This window comes from Chiloscyllium plagiosum, chromosome 20, assembly GCF_004010195.1.
Source record: "Chiloscyllium plagiosum isolate BGI_BamShark_2017 chromosome 20, ASM401019v2, whole genome shotgun sequence".
Taxonomy (NCBI): domain Eukaryota; kingdom Metazoa; phylum Chordata; class Chondrichthyes; order Orectolobiformes; family Hemiscylliidae; genus Chiloscyllium; species Chiloscyllium plagiosum.
This window is the reverse complement of record NC_057729.1, coordinates 55,397,786-55,413,404: the sequence shown is the minus strand read 5'-3', so window position 1 is coordinate 55,413,404 and position 15,619 is coordinate 55,397,786. Positions and strand designations below refer to the sequence as shown.

The following is a 15,619-nucleotide window of genomic DNA, read 5'->3' as shown; positions in this document are numbered from 1 at the left end:
CACCTTACTAGTTTAAATCCTCCCGAGCAGCTCTAGCAAATCTCCTTCCCAGTATATTAGTCCCCTTCCAATTTAGATGCAATCCGTCCTTCTTGTACAGGTCACTTCTACCCCAAAACAGCTTCCAATGATCCAAAGATGTGAATCCTTCTCCCTTACACCAGCTCCTCAGCCATGTATTCATCTGCTCTATCCTCCTATTCCTGCCCTCACTAGCTCGTAGCACTGAGAGTAATCCAGATATTACTATTCTCGAGGATCTCCTTTTTCAATTTCTGCCTAACTCTCTGTAATCTCCCTTTAGAATGTCAACCTTTTCCCTTCCAATGTTGTTGGTTCCAATGTGGACAATGACCTCCTGCTGGCACCTCTCCCCCCGTGAGAACATTCTGCACCCTCTCGGAGACATCCTTGATCCTGGCACCAGGAAAACAACACATCATTCTGCTTTTTCGCTGCTGGCCACAGAAACTTCTGTCTGTACCTCAAACTAGAGAATCCCCTAACACAATTGATCTCTTGGAAGCCAATGTACCCCTCCTTACATTAGAAACAGTCTCAATACCAGAAACTTGGCTGTTCTTACTACATGTCCCTGAGTGTCCATCACCCCCTATATTTCCAAAACAGCATTCTTGTTTGAAATGGGGATAGCCACAGAAGACTCCTGCACTACCTACCTACCTCTCTTACCTTTCCTGGAGTTAACCCATCTATGTGACTGTATCTGAAACTTCCCCCCATTCCTATATCTGCCATTCATCCACATCCCTTGCTCTTGTAAATTCCTCATTCCCTCTAACTGTCTCTCCAACCAATCCGTTCGATCTGATAGGATTCGCAACCAACAGTTTTTATTGCAGATATAATCCTCAGTAACACGTAAACTCTCCCTAAACTCCCACATCCAACAAGAGGAGCATATCACTCGACTAAAGGCCATTTTTGCTTCTTGCAATCTACAGACCCAGAAAATAGCCCCATCTTATTCCTCAATAAAACACTGCTCCAGGTTAAAATATAAGCCATAAGTATTAATTTAAGTTTAGTCTAGAGACATAGCTCAATAAAACATATAATCAAGAAAGTACCCACTCTACTCACTACTGCAGATTTATTTTAAGGCCGCACTTTCTGTGCTGTTTCTGTGCTGTGACCTTTCCCAAACAGGTTCCTCCAAGATCAGTTGTGAGTTTCACTGTTTTTAATTTTCCCAGATGCACTCCCATGTCCAGTGATACATGAATTCAAACAGCAAAGGCAGTAACTGCTAACTCTGTCAGCTAGCAGGGTGGGTTTCTTTCTCTCTCTCACTCCTGCACTGCCCTCACCATGTCTTTCCTTTGTCTGTACTTCTCTCTTTTAAAATTGCTGTCGTTTTGACTTTTTTTTCTCCAAAGTTCCAAAACAATGCAACAGCGTATAAAACAGTAATTGCTGCTCCTGGAATTCAAGGAAATCACCTCCAATACCTCAAAAAAGGAGCAGCTGTTACTGCCAGAAATATTTTCCATCCTCCATCTTGGATTACCCAGAATCCTTTGTTTAGTGAATTGACTCCCTTGGTAGTTTATTTAGGCATTGTACTTAGTCACGTGCTTCCTTGAAAACAATGTTTGAACACACTACTCAAGATTGTATTTCTGGCCCACTTTCGATTTATGTGTTTAGGTTTCCTTGGGTTGGTGATGTCATTTCCTGTGGTGATGTCATTTCCTGTTCATTTTCTCAGGGGGTGGTAAATGGGATCCAAGTCAATGTGTTTGTTGATCGAGTTCCAGTTGGAGTGCCATGTTTCTAGGAATTTTCGTGCATGTCTCTGTTTGGCTTGTCCTGGGATGGATGTGTAGTCCCAGTCAAAGTGGTGTCCTTCCTCATTCGTATGTGAGGATACTCGTGAGAGAGGGTCATGTCTTTCTGTGGCTAGTTGGTGTTCATGTATCCTGGTGGCTATTTTCTGCCTGTTTGTCCAATGTAGCGTTTGTTACAGTTCTTGCAAGGTATTTTGTAAGTGAATTATCCAAAATTCACAAACCAGGAGCCCCCCTCAGGCACATAGTCGCGCTACCTGGAACACCAACTTACAGGTTGGCCAAGGAGCTAAACCAAAGACTAAAACACTTTGTAGAAGATTCACACCACTCCATCCACTCTACCCAAGAATTCTTGAAGACCATCAAAGACACCAAGATAGCAACGAATGAAATAATGGTCTCCTTTGACATAACAGCCCTGTTCACATCCATCAACATCAACCTGGCCAAAGAAACACTGACTACACTATTAGAAGACCCAAAGACACATACACCAAACACCACCAACTTTATCAGCAAGGACAATGTCATCAGGCTAGTGGACTTATGCCATACCACCCACTCCACCTTCAACAACATCATTTACAAAATACTGTGCAAGGACTGTAACAAACACTACCTTGGACAAACAGGCAGAAAACTAGCCACCAGGATACATGAACATCAACTAGCCACAAAAAGACATGACCCTCTCTCACAAGTATGCTCACATACGGATGAGGAAGGACACCACTTCGACTGGGACAACACATCCAACCTAGGACAAGCCAAACAGAGCAGCGCATGAGAATTCCTAGAAGCATGACATTCCAACCGGAATTCTATCAACAAACATATTGACTTGGATCCCATTTACCATTCCCTGAGAAAAAGGTCAAGAAATGACATAATTGCAGGAAATAACACCACCACCGGGAATGACATCACCGACCCAAGGAAACCGAAACACATAAATAGAAAGTGGGCCATGCTAACAGTGCTCCATCCAGAGGCTCACTGATGATGTTACCAAGAATGGTGAAGAAACATCTGAAAACAAACCTTCCAGCTCAGCGAGCAAACCTACAGCCAGAACCTCAACCTGAGCTACCTTCTCAAAGCTCAGGAGCAGAGATGCCTACATGGGTCAACGAGGCTGATAATTCCATATCAGCTGTGCGGAGGTTAATGGTTGAACTGTTCCTTTTCTCTGCTTCTGAGTGCTTGTCCAGAAAACATGGTTGATACATTCTGTAGAATATACACACCCCCATCTGAGCTTGGTTTGTATGTTTCATATTAACACATAGAGTACACTGGGCTCTGTCCTCATTTAATCACATTCCTACTTCACATGCCTGCTCAGTGCAGTTTGAACATAAGATGCCTGGTTAAAATATTTTCACATCCAACAAAACCTTTTCTGATGTTAAGGTATGATAAATTACTGCAACTTATCAGGAAACACAAGGTCAAACAAATATTAGAGAAAGCAAAACTCTCTGATTTCACTCAGGCTGTTTGAGGCAATATTAAGATAAAGTCACCATTGTTCCTGAGGACCATGGCATCACTCTCCTGTTAGAGACAGATTTGTTGGGGTTTAACCTGGGGTCACCACACCTCAGGTCGGGGGAGAGATTGAGAAGGAGAGTCCTTCATGGTGACCTCAGCCAGTGCAGGAGTTGGCTTCACTCTGCATCGCTAACAGCCAAACACACCAGCCTGTTCCAGGGCAAATCCACCCACTGTCTGGCTGTAGATTGAAACAATTTGGATAAATCTCAGGAAATACAGGCTGATGGTGTCCCATCGGTCTGTTGGGTCTGTTAACTGCATTCCCAATTTAGATCTGCTGCTGGAAACTGAGTAGGTTCCCTTAGGCTGTTGCTTTCCAGCTACCTCACCCCACCCTCCTACTTATTTTTCAGCCCCGCTCCCCCCCCCACAGTCCTGATGAAGGGTTTGTGCCTGAAATATTGATTCTCCTGCTCTTCGGATGCTGCCTGACCTGCTGTGCTTTTCCAGCGCCACACTCTCGACTCTGACTATCCAGCATTTGCGGTCCTCACTTTCTCCTTCAAGGCCGAGCACATGGGCGATTACTGAGAACTGGGCAATTTCCAGCAATCTCTGTTTGTGTTTCTGATTTACAGTATCCGTGGATCTTTAGGATTTTACAGAGAATTGTGCCTTGTTTCTGAAATCACTTTGGGAGCTCAGTTTACACTGGCTTGGCCATTCCTTGCCACACCAGCGCAAAAGATTGAAGAACTGCGAATGTCAGCAGGCAACCTGAATCACTTTTGTTTGGGTTTTCTGTGCGTCTTTACCCCAGCTGATGAATGAACTCACCAGAATCTGATCCCACTCCCAAAACTGGCCACCTCCCCATGTACTCATTGCCCATTCACACAGCCACACAGGTAGGGGCAGGACTTTCTCCATCTCAGTGAAATATTTGATTTGTGAAGACAAGTGAACAGCAATGAAACAAACAGCTCAGTATAGGTTTTAGAAATATTTTTCAACAATTTGCTTTACTCAGGTGGAGGATTAGACACCCTCATGAAATGTCCATTTCAGTGGAATTTTGTTCCACTGTTAGGTTAAAGTTTGCTCCTGGACCTGGATTTAGACACAGCTCAGACTAATTTTGAAAGGAAATAAAACAAATGGTTATGGTTTATTATATTTCCCAGCTGCACTGGTCATCCGTGTTGTCACAGGATATGTTTATGAATTTTAGAGGAAATTTAAGCTGGAATTTAACCCAGTGCAATTTAAAACACACTTTGATCATAATCTCCCAAATGCGCTCAAAGAGGTAACTCTAACTTCTTCATTGTTACTAGGGAACGCTGGTACCTTCTGTTTTACAAATTTTTCAGAATCCTGCTTATCCTGTGAACATTGTGTGATTGCTGTGATTTAATTAAAATGAAAACGGAAAGTGCAGCAGCAACTCAGCATCTGTGGAGAGAGAAATGATTGGATTATCTCTGTCTTTGCTTGCTGTACCTTCAAGAGATGGTATGAGGCTTTACCTGAAGGTCAGGAGTCACAAGACCCCAGGTTATAGTCCAATAGGTTTATTTGAAATCATAAGCTTTCGGAGTGTAGGCCCCACGTACAGTGTACAGCATTGCTGCAAAAATTAGTGATTTCAAATAAATCTGTTGGACTCTAACCTGGGGTCATGTGACTTCTGACCTTGCTCACCCCAGTCCATCACCGGCACCTCCACATCATGGTTTCATGACGGTGGCATTCCTTTTTTTTAGAATTAGAAAAGTACAGCACAGAACAGGCCCACGATGCTGGGCCGAGGTTTAATCCTAATGTAAAATATAATAACCTAACCTACGCACCCCTCAACTCACTGCTATCCATGTGCATGTCCAGCAGTCGCTTAAATGTCCCCAATGACTCTGCTTCCATCACCACAGCTGGCAACGTATTCCATGCACTCAACTCTCTGCGTAAAGAACCTACCTCTGACGTCCACTTATACCTTCCTCCTAATATCTTAAAACGATGACCCCTCGAACTGGTCAATCCTGCCCAGGGGAAAGGTCTCTGGCTATTCCTCTCATTATCTTGTACACCTCAATCAGGTCTTCTGTCCAGAGAGAAAAGTCTGAGCTTATTCAACCTTTCTTTGTAAGGCAAGCCCTCCAGTCCAGGCAGCATCCTGGTAAACCTTCTTTGCACCCTCTCCAAAGCCTCTCTATCTTTCCTATAGTAGGGTGACCAGAACTGGACACAATATTCCAAGTGTGGTCTCACCAGGGACTTGTAGAGCTGTAGCAAAACCTGGCAGCTCTTAAACTCGATCCCCCTGTTAATGAAATCCAAAACACCATATGCTTTCTTAACAACCATATCTACTTGGGTGGCAACTTTGAGGGATCTATGTACTTGCATGCCCAGATCCCTCTGTTCCTCCACACTGCCAAGAATCCTGTCTTTAATCCTATATTCAGCATTCGAGTTCGACCTTCCAAAATGCATCACTTCACATTTATCCAGTTGAACTCCATCTGCCATTTCTCAGCCCAGCTCTGCATCCTGTTTATGTTGTGCTGCAGCCTGCAGTAGCCCTTGATATTATCAATGGCACCTCCAACCTTTGTGTCCTTGGCAAATTTACTAACCCACCCTCAACCTCCTCATCCAAGTCAATTATAAAAACTACAAAGAGCAGAGGCCCAAGATCAGAGCCCTGCAGGACCCCTCAATACTGACCTCCAGGCAGAATACTTACCATCTACAACCACTCTCTGCCTTCTGTCAGTCAGCCAGTTCTGAATCCAGATAGCCAAATCTCCCTGTATCCCATCCTTCCTGATTTTATGAATGAGCCGACCATGGGGAACCCTATCAAATGCCTTGCTGAAGTCCATATACACCACATCCACTGCTCGACCGTCGTTGACCTGTCTCGTCACCTCCTCAACTCAATAAGATTTGTGAGGCATGACCTGCCCCTCACAAAGCCACGCTGACTGCCTTTAATCACACTGTGCTTTGCCAAATAGTCATAGATCCTACCCCTCAGAATTCTTTCCACAACTTTGCTGACCACAGACGTAGGACTGACTGATCTGTAATTGACAGGGATTTCCCTATTACCTTCTTGAAAAGAGGAACAACATTCACCTCCTTCCAATCCTCCGGTACGACTCCCGTGGAGAGTGAGGAGGCAAATATCCTCGCCAGCGGCTTAGTAACTTCCTTTCTCGCTTCCCGGAGCAGCCTGGGATAAATCTGGTCTGGCCCTGGGGGCTTATCAATCTTAATGTTTTCCAAACTTTCCAGCACATCAGCTTCATCAACCTTGATCTGTTCAAGCCTGTTTCCCAGCTCATCGAAGTTCTCATTCATAACAAAGTCTCTTTCCTTGGTGAAAACCGAAGCAAAAAACTCATTTAGGGCTTCCCCTATCTGCTCAGACTCCACACAAGTTCCCTCCGCTATCCCTGATCGGCCCTACCTTCCCCCGATCACTCTCTTATTCCTCACGTATGAGTAAAATGCCTTTGCGTTCTCCCTAATCCTTCCTGCGAAGCCTTTTTCGTGTTCCTTCCTGGCTTTCCTCAATCCATTTCTGAGCTCCTTTCTAGCAAGCCTGTAATCCTCTAAGGCTGTGCTAGATCTTTGCTTCCTCCACCTTACGTAAGCTGCCGCCTTCCTTTTGATGAGAAGTTCCTCTGTTCTTGCCATCCAATGTTCCTTAATCTTACCCCTTCTTACCTGTCTCAGAGGAACAAATTTGTGCATCACTCGCAACAACTGCTCCTTAAACAGTCTCCACATGTCTGCTGTGCCCTTTCTGTGGAACAATTGCTCCCAGTCTGTACTTCCCAACTCCTGTCTGATAGCGTCATAATTTCCTTTTCCCCAATTAAATATCTTCCCTTGGTAACTGCTCCTTTCACTCTCCAAGGCTATGGTAAATGTGAGGCAGTTGTGGTCACTGTCACCAAAGTGCTCTCCCACCGTGAGATCTGATACCTGTCCTCGCTCTTTGCTGAGCACCAAATCCAAAATGGCCTCTCCACTTGTCGGTCTGTCTACATACTGAGTAAGGAAACCCTCCTGAACATACCTGACAAAAACGGCTCCATCCAAACCATCTGCACTAAGAAGGTTCCAGTCAATATTGGGAAAGTTGAAATCACCCATAACAACAACCCTGCTACATCCGCATTTTTCCAGAATCAGCCAGCCTATGAGATCTTCAATCTCTCTACTGCTATTAGGGGGTCTGTAGAAAACCCCCAAAGCAGTGGCTGTTCCCTTGCTGTTCCTAACTCCCACTCGTACTGACACAGTAGACAAACCTTCCTCAACAACCTTTGTTTCTGTAGCTGTGATGCACTCTCTGATTAGCAATGCTACACCCCCTCCTCTTTTTCCACCTCCCTGTTCTTTTTAAACATTCTAAACCCTGGAACATCTCACAACCATTCCTGCCCCTTTGAAACCCATGTCTCCGTTATGGCCACAACATCATAGTCCCAAATACTGATCCATGCTCTAAGTTCATCACTCTTATTTCTGATACTCCTTGCGTTAAAGCAGACATAACTTAACCGATCCCGTTGTTTTATCTCGTAAGAAACCTTCCTGATAGATTCACTACATTCTGTCACTGTCCTGTCTGCAATTGCCCCCCTCTCAGACATGTGGCTCTGATTCCCACCCCCCTGCCAAACTAGTTTAAATCCTCCCAAATCACACAAGCAAATTGCCCACCCAGGACATTTGTGTCCCTCCAGTTCAGGTGCAACCCGTCCTTCATGTACGGGTCCCACCTCCCCCAAAAGGTATCCCAATGGTCTAGGTATTGGAAGTCCTCCCTCCTGCACCAGCCTTGTCACCACGTGTTAAGCTGTATTCGCTGCCTGTTGCTCACCTCACTATCTCATGGCACCGGTAGCAAACCTGAGATCACTACTCTACTTGTCCTGCTCTCTGTAGTCACTTTTCAGATCCTCAATCCCTTTCCTGGCTATATCACTAGTACCAATATGTACCACGATTTCTGGCTGCTCACCCCCCCCCCCACCTTCAGAATCCTGAAAATCCGATCACCAACATCCCGGATCCTGGCACCAGGGAGGTAACACACCTTCCAGGAGTCCCGTTCCTGACCACAAAATCTCCTGTCAATCCGTCTAACTATTGAGACAACTAGTGCTCTTCTATTCTCTCCACTTCCCAGGGAACTTTTCACTTTCTGCTTTTGTCTGAGGAACAGGATAGTGGAACAAACCAAAAACTGAAAACAGCCAAGCCTTTTTAATGTTGAAGATTGCTTTTATTCCCAGAGCATTTCTCTCCCTCTTGTTCTAATTCCTCCCATGATTTTTGTTTATTTAAGCTAGGAGCTGTCCTCTTAGCACCAATTAACTGTTTCTTTTAAAATCTGGAACTGAATGAGTCGGTTGTAAATTGATTTGGGGTCTGGTTGTAGAACTTTAGTTTTTGTTGTAGTTGTAACTTCAACTCTGAACTCAGGTTGGTGGTTGATGGTTAGGAAAAGATCTTTCACAACTGCTCCACTGCTATCACATTTTCAGCACTCACTCATGGCCAATTAATGAGTTGGCACACCGAGGATTTTGTGCTCAATTGCTGTCATCATGATGCAGTTTGTGGTTTTCTGTATTAGCCCATGTAATGTATATCACAAAGAGTCGGCGTGTTGTGAGACAGATGTTTCAAAGTTTACTTACAATGCTAACTATTTGCATGACTACAATACGACAGCAATATGCACATAATCATGGCTCTCTCCTCGTTGATGTCACTGTACAATACAGACACTAAGTTGACTGACTGACGAAACTCCAATTACTCCTTGACACAGAGAGAGCAGAGATGCGTTTATATTAGGATGTCACATGTTATGATGTGAGACAGCTCTGTTGATGCTACAGGCTGGTTTGATTGCAAATCTATGACAATACACAGGGTTAGTGCTGATCGAGTGGGCACTGTTCAAGGGTCAGTGCTGAGGGAGTGCCTCACTGTCAGAGGGCTGTGTTGAAGGAGTGTCGCACTGTCGGAGGGTCAGTGCTGAGGGAGTGGGCACAGTCGGAAGGTCAGAGCTGAGGGAGTGCTACACTGTCAGAGGGTCAGTGCTAAGGGAGTGCCGCACTGTCAGAAGGTCACTGCTGAGGGAGTGCCGCACTGTCGGGGGCTAAGAGCTGAAGGAATGCTGCACTGTCAGGGGGTGTGTGCTGAGGGAGTGCCGCACTGTCAGGGGGGTCAGTGCTGAGGGAGTGCTGCACTGTCAGAGGGTGAGTGCTAAGGGAGTGCTGCACTGTCAGAGGATCACTGCTGAGGGAGTGCCGCACTGTCGGAGGCTAAGTGCTGGGGGAGTGCCGCACTGTCAGGGGGTCTGTGCTGAGGGAGTGCCGCACTGTCAGAGGGTCAGTGCTGAGGGAGTGCTGCACTGTCAGAGGGGTCAGTGCTGAGGGAGTGGCCACAGTCGGAAGGGCAGAGCTGAGGGGGTGCTCCACTGTCAGAGGGTCAGTACAGAGGGAGTGCTGCACTGTCAGAGGGTCAGTACTGAGAGTGTGCTGCATGCTGAGGGAGTGCCGCACTGTCAAGAGGGTCACTGCTGAGGGAGTGTCGCACTGTCGGAGGGTCAGTGCTGAGGGAGTGTTGCACTGTCGGAGGGGTCACTGCTGAGGGAGTGCCGCACTGTCAAGAGGGTCACTGCTGAGGTAGTGCCGCACTGTCAGAGGGTCAATCCTGAGGAAGTGCCGCCCTTTCAGATGGTCAGTGCTGAGGGAGTGCCACACTGTCCGATGGTCAGTGCTTAGGGAGTGCCGCCCTTACAGATGGTCAGTGCTGAGGGAGTGCCGCCCTTTCAGATGGTCAGTGCTGAGGGAGTGCCGCACTGTCAGAGGGTCAGTGCTGAGAGAGTGTCGCACTGTCGGAGTTGCTACATATGAAGTCACAGCTGACATCAATGCTAGTGTGTTTGGAGAATCAGATGGGCCTATCTGGAGTTTACGGTTTCTGATGACATGACAGTAATCATTATAATTCAAACTAACTCCAGCCAATTTCAAATCCCCTTGTTGTGGATGATTAATGTTCCTAAAGTTTCCAGTCTCACCATTTCATCCTCACACTCATTGTCTTCAGTTGCTTCACCCTGTTCGAGTTCCTCACATTCCCCATCGTCGCCCAGAGGTTCCTCTGTCAGCGTCTCTGCGGTTTCTGAAGCAGAGTCTGCGTGAGAGAGCTCAGGCCTCACCTCATCGGCCTTCTTCCTGGACTCTGTGGGAACAGCCGGGAACAGGATCTTTTAATCTCAGAAACAGGACAGAACTAAATTGAACAAGTTCCATTCATATCCCCAGGATCCCCCATGAGTGTTTCGGAGGTGATGGAATCCTTGCTGCTTTCCAGAGAAACAACAGCAACTCATTCGTACAGAGGAAAATCTCACAAGCTGGGTGACCAGTAACAGATCACTCCCTGACACTATAAGGCGTAGACAGAATCAGACCATTCGGCCCATCAAATCTGCACTTCCTCTCAGTGAAATCAGAGCTGGTCCAATAATCTTCAACTCCACTATCCTGCGTTTGCCTACAACCCTGGAATTCCCTCAGAAATCTGACTATCTCAGACTGGAATATCCTTAATGACGCAGCCCTCTGTGGTAGAGAATGACACAGAGTCTCAGGTTCTTGAGGAGTAAGGGGATAAGGGCTAACAGGGAGAAGACAGGAGAACGAGGTTGAGAAACGTATCAGCCATGATCCAAAGGTGGAGCAGACACAAAGGGCTGAATGGCCTAATTTTGCTCCTATAGTTATGGTCCTGTGGTTGCTCTGGTTGTGATCTGTTTCCCAGTTTCCTGTCTGTCTGCTGTCCACCCACTGACAACTCCATATTGTAAGGATATTACCACAATTTTATCCTACTTTTAAGAACTGAAGAAACAGGAGGCCATTCAGCCCCTTTGAGTTCTCCCCACCCCTTGATAAGACTAGGACCGATCTGGCCCAGGTCTCAATTCATCTTTAGTACCAGCTCAACATTACCCTCAACTCCCCAATGTTTCAGACATCTATCCACCACCGCCTCTTCAAACACTTTCAGTGAACTAACCTCCACAACTCTCTGGGCTAGATAATCCTGGACAACTTCAGATTGTCTCCAACAAAGTGCAGAAGTGTAGAAAGTTTTAACTGGTTTAAACAGACATTTCAAAAAGCCCATTTAAAGAATTTGAGAACGGATCTCGCCGAGAGGGGAAATCGTTCAGCTTAAAGCGGATTAAGATTGAAACACACAGCCTGTTAAAATACTTGCTTTTCCTTCCATTTCTTAGAGATTTGCTGCTTTACTGAAAGTTATTTCCAACAAAGCGAGGGTTGGGGAAAGAATTTTTGCTTTATTTAACCTATCTTCTCACAAACTTCCCGTCGCCCCTCTCCTGCCCCGGGACTCCCTTTAGGGAATCAGGAGGCGGTGATGAAAAGGTTCCCAGGCTGATTAACAGCCCAGTCCCCTGCACCTTGAACTTTACCTCCATCACCATCCAGAGCTTATACCAGAAGTTAAACTGGGAATTTCCAGTTTGGAGGTGAGGGAAGTGCTGACTGTGTCAGGTGCCCTCAGTGACAGAGCAATAATAATGAAAAAGAGCACGACACGAAATGATACAGGGGCCTCTCATCTCTGACCGGCAAGCATTCTAAACAGCTGGGAGTATCACCAAATAACGGGTGATGTTACACCAGGCAGAGTGCTAGAAAGAGAACAGGCTTGAGAAGTGATGTGGGTTTTATTTGCTTTAGACATAATCCTCTTGTTGCCTTTGACAGCTACCACTGAAGCCACCTTCACAATTCTTTGTGAAAATTCATAAACTTCACCTTCAGACATGGTCTTTCAGTTTTTAAGATGAATTGGGACATTTTCAGACAGATTCCGACTTTGCGGAGCCGATTAAAGCTAACGAAGCAGAGCCCTAACACTTCCACATTGTCTTGAAATGAGAGAGCAGGTTATAGATCAAGACCCAGAGGTGGGGCATGAACTTCAGTTGTACCAAAACCTGCCTTAACAAACACACTGTTTCTCACAGCAACAGTCGTTATCCACATCAATCCTGGGCTGGGTTCACTGCCAGGTCATGAAGGTGCAAGCTCAGAGACAATAGGTCAGGATTGCATTTGCTCTAAAATAAAACAAAGAACTGTGGATTTTGGAAATCTGAATCAAACACAGAAATAGCTGGAGAAACTCTGCAGGTCTGTAGAGAGAGAAACTGTCTGAATGTTTCGGGTCCAGTCTGATTTGTCTTCAGAACAGCGCTGAGTGTGCGCGGGAATTCCTGTTGGTTGTTTCAGTATCTGCTGTACCCACCTGTGTGACCCACTTTCTCCCTGGATATCTCCTCCAGCCTTCCCAGCAGCGAGTCGATGTTGGATTTAATCTGGGTGAGTTCTAGTTTAATCCGCTGGAGTTCGTTGGATTTTACTGTAAAGACAGAGAGGGGCAAAGTGACCCAGAATTCCTGTGGAGACACCTACCAAAAGGAGTCTTTAAACTCCCAGCTGAAGAATATGTTTTTCTGACTGTGTTTTCAAAAGTATTGATAAAATCTCTCTTTGCCCCCACCCTCTGTATGTAGTGAAGGGAAAGGCGGGATGTTTGGAGGGGATTTGGGGAAAAGCCTTGTCACCCAGGGGGCTGGTCTGGGAGAGGGAGTTGAGGCAGGAGACCTCACAACCTTTAAAAACGACTTGGATGAGCACTTGAAGTGTCATAACATGGAAGGCCACGGACCCATTGTGCGAAAGGGAAACTGTGCAGGCAGTATATTTTTGGTGGTACAGACATGATGGGCCAAAGGGCCTATTGGTACCGGATGATACGATGATCCAATTGTTTCTCCTGCAATTTTAGAGGCATCTTTTTGACTGGGCTTTATTAAATTCTTCACCCTAACCTCTGTCCCCACCCCTTTATATTCTCCCTGGCCTATACTCGCTGGCCCCATTCCACCCCGAGCCACATTCCCCCATCAATAAATGGTGAGATATCTCAGAAGGATCTCCTCACCCTAGTTCAAGGCTCTGCAGGCGGATACAGGTTTGACAGGATCTCTCCTCTGCTACTCCCAAGCCAATAAGAAAAGAGAATTGACCTTCATCGCCTGATTGAAAAATGGCTGATCAGTTACACTGTCTTTTCACAATATCTATTTAACCAAACATGACCAGAAAAATCTAGTTGATTTTATTTATGAGGAATATCCTTGCACTTTTCCTTGAATAAGACTGTCACATTTGCCACTGTCTAAATTTCTGACACATTTAAAGAAGATTGGAAGGTGATAGCAGAGCCTTAGATTGCCTTTAGCAACCTGAAACCTAGGCCTGTCTTTCCAGTATGTTCTTCCTATTCATTGGTATCTCATCCCTTGCCTCTACTCTCCCCACTTCAGTCAATAGGTTGTCAGCAATACCTTCCTTAGTGAAAGGTAACATCACCATAGTCCCAGAGAACCATGGGCCACTCTTTCATGAGGGAGAGACAATTGGGGGTGGTTTAACCTGAGGGTCACCACAGGGGAAGAAAGGAGAGTCCCTCATCGTAACTTCAGCTGGTGAGGGAATTGAACCCATGCTGTTGGTGTCACGCCAACAAACCAGCTGTCCAGCCAACTGAGCTAAAGAACTCCAAGCATTCCAGCATCTCTGAAGCTTATATTGTCCATTTCCCCTCTAATACGCTCCAGCTCGCCTCTTACTCTCTGCTTACTATCCACAGGCACCTATAAGATTGTTGAGGTGCCCCGCATCATTCCCTCACTTTCACCTCATTTCCCTCCTCACTCCCCCCCCCCCCCTTCCCCACTTCTGGGTGAGAATATGTCTCGTGGAGTGTTCGAGGCAGTCCCTTTAAGACCAGGTTGGGGAGAGGTGAGATAATGAGGGCGGGGGGGACTCCAGTGGAGCACAAACACTAGCATTAGCTTGTCGGACCGAACGGCCTCATCTGGCAGAACTCACGTTTTAACTTTGTGGCGTTTTTTGTGGTGGCTGTGGAACGTGCCATTAGCTTCAGGGGGATCCCAGACTTCCCTCTGCGTAGCACGGGGACAATCACCCGGGGTCGCTTAACTGGTATTGCCCGGGGGATCAGCGCTGGCCGGCTGGAGTATTCATGCATTCTAGAGGGAAGAGAGCAACTGGAGAGTTAGAGGGATCAGAAAACAGCACGCAGCGTCTGACACACTACCCACAATGTGTACCTAGAAATTTGTCAAATATACAACAAATAGTAAAGGAAGGGAACAGGATGACATGGTCATGGAGGACATGAACAATTATTGGGGTGGGGAATAGAGAGTTGAAGTTAAAATCAGATCAAACATGATCTTCTGGAGTAGCAGAGCAGGGCTTGGAGGGGCCAAATGGGCTGATCTTGTTTCTTGTTTGTATGGACTGGCTGGAATTTCACCCAGGGAAGTGTGAAAGACTTTTCTCAATAGAAAAGATAATCGAGATGAGATGGTGCAATCTTAAAGGGTTACAGGAACACAGAGCGAGAGAGAGGGTCAGACACAGGGTGTATACACAAAGCACGACTGGACACGTTGATAAAACACAGGATCCTGTCGTAAACACTACACCAAATCTTTATGCAGTGGTCGAGCCCCGGTTGCAGTGTTGTGTCCAGTGCTGGGTTTGACACGCTGAAGGTCATGGAGAGTGTGTCAGGCTGATTTACCAGGTGGAACCAGAGCTGTGGGTCTGTCATGAAATGGAGAAATGGGGACTGTCCTCCTCCCAGCCTCAGACTGTATTGGGGCGTTCACATTTACGAAGAGGTTTGAAAAATCGGATGAGGAGAAACAGTGTCTACTGGCAGGCAGGTCAGTTAGGGACACAGATTTGCGGAGGGGGGGGGGGGGGATTGGGGGCGTCGTATGTCAGTACAGCCAATTGGCAGCTTCAGTGAACCTGCCCAAACCCAATGCAGCGCTCCAATGAAAACCATCCTTTTTGTCTGTTTCCTTTCACATAAACTGCGAGGCCATTGAGATCACTTTAGCCCAGACATCAGGTTCATTCTCCCACCTTTGCTCTGCAACATTTAGCTATCAAAAAGAAATGAGTTTGTGTCTGTATCTGTATGTCTGTGGTTATGTGAGTGTGCAAGTGCATGTTAGAATGTGAATGTGTCTATATTTGTGAGGGTGTGCATATGTGTGCGAGTGAGTGTGTGTGTGCGAGTGAGGACATCTGTTTGTGTGTGTTTGAGTGGGGGCGTGTGTT

The 15,619-nt window shown here is 46.2% G+C and overlaps 1 protein-coding gene across 4 annotated transcripts in view; it reads right to left on the bottom strand.

Annotated features, from left to right (window-relative positions):
* raly (RALY heterogeneous nuclear ribonucleoprotein) overlaps nt 1-15,619 on the bottom strand; it is a 126,163-nt gene that overhangs the window by 19,881 nt on the left and 90,663 nt on the right. For all 4 annotated transcript variants that reach the window (XM_043710875.1, XM_043710874.1, XM_043710872.1 and 1 more), the window contains 3 exons: nt 14,351-14,511; nt 12,699-12,812; nt 10,432-10,595 (listed from right to left, as the gene is read on the bottom strand). In XM_043710875.1, coding sequence (XP_043566810.1) covers nt 10,432-10,595; nt 12,699-12,812; nt 14,351-14,511 — 439 coding nt within the window. The remainder of the gene's footprint in view (nt 1-10,431; nt 10,596-12,698; nt 12,813-14,350; nt 14,512-15,619) is intronic.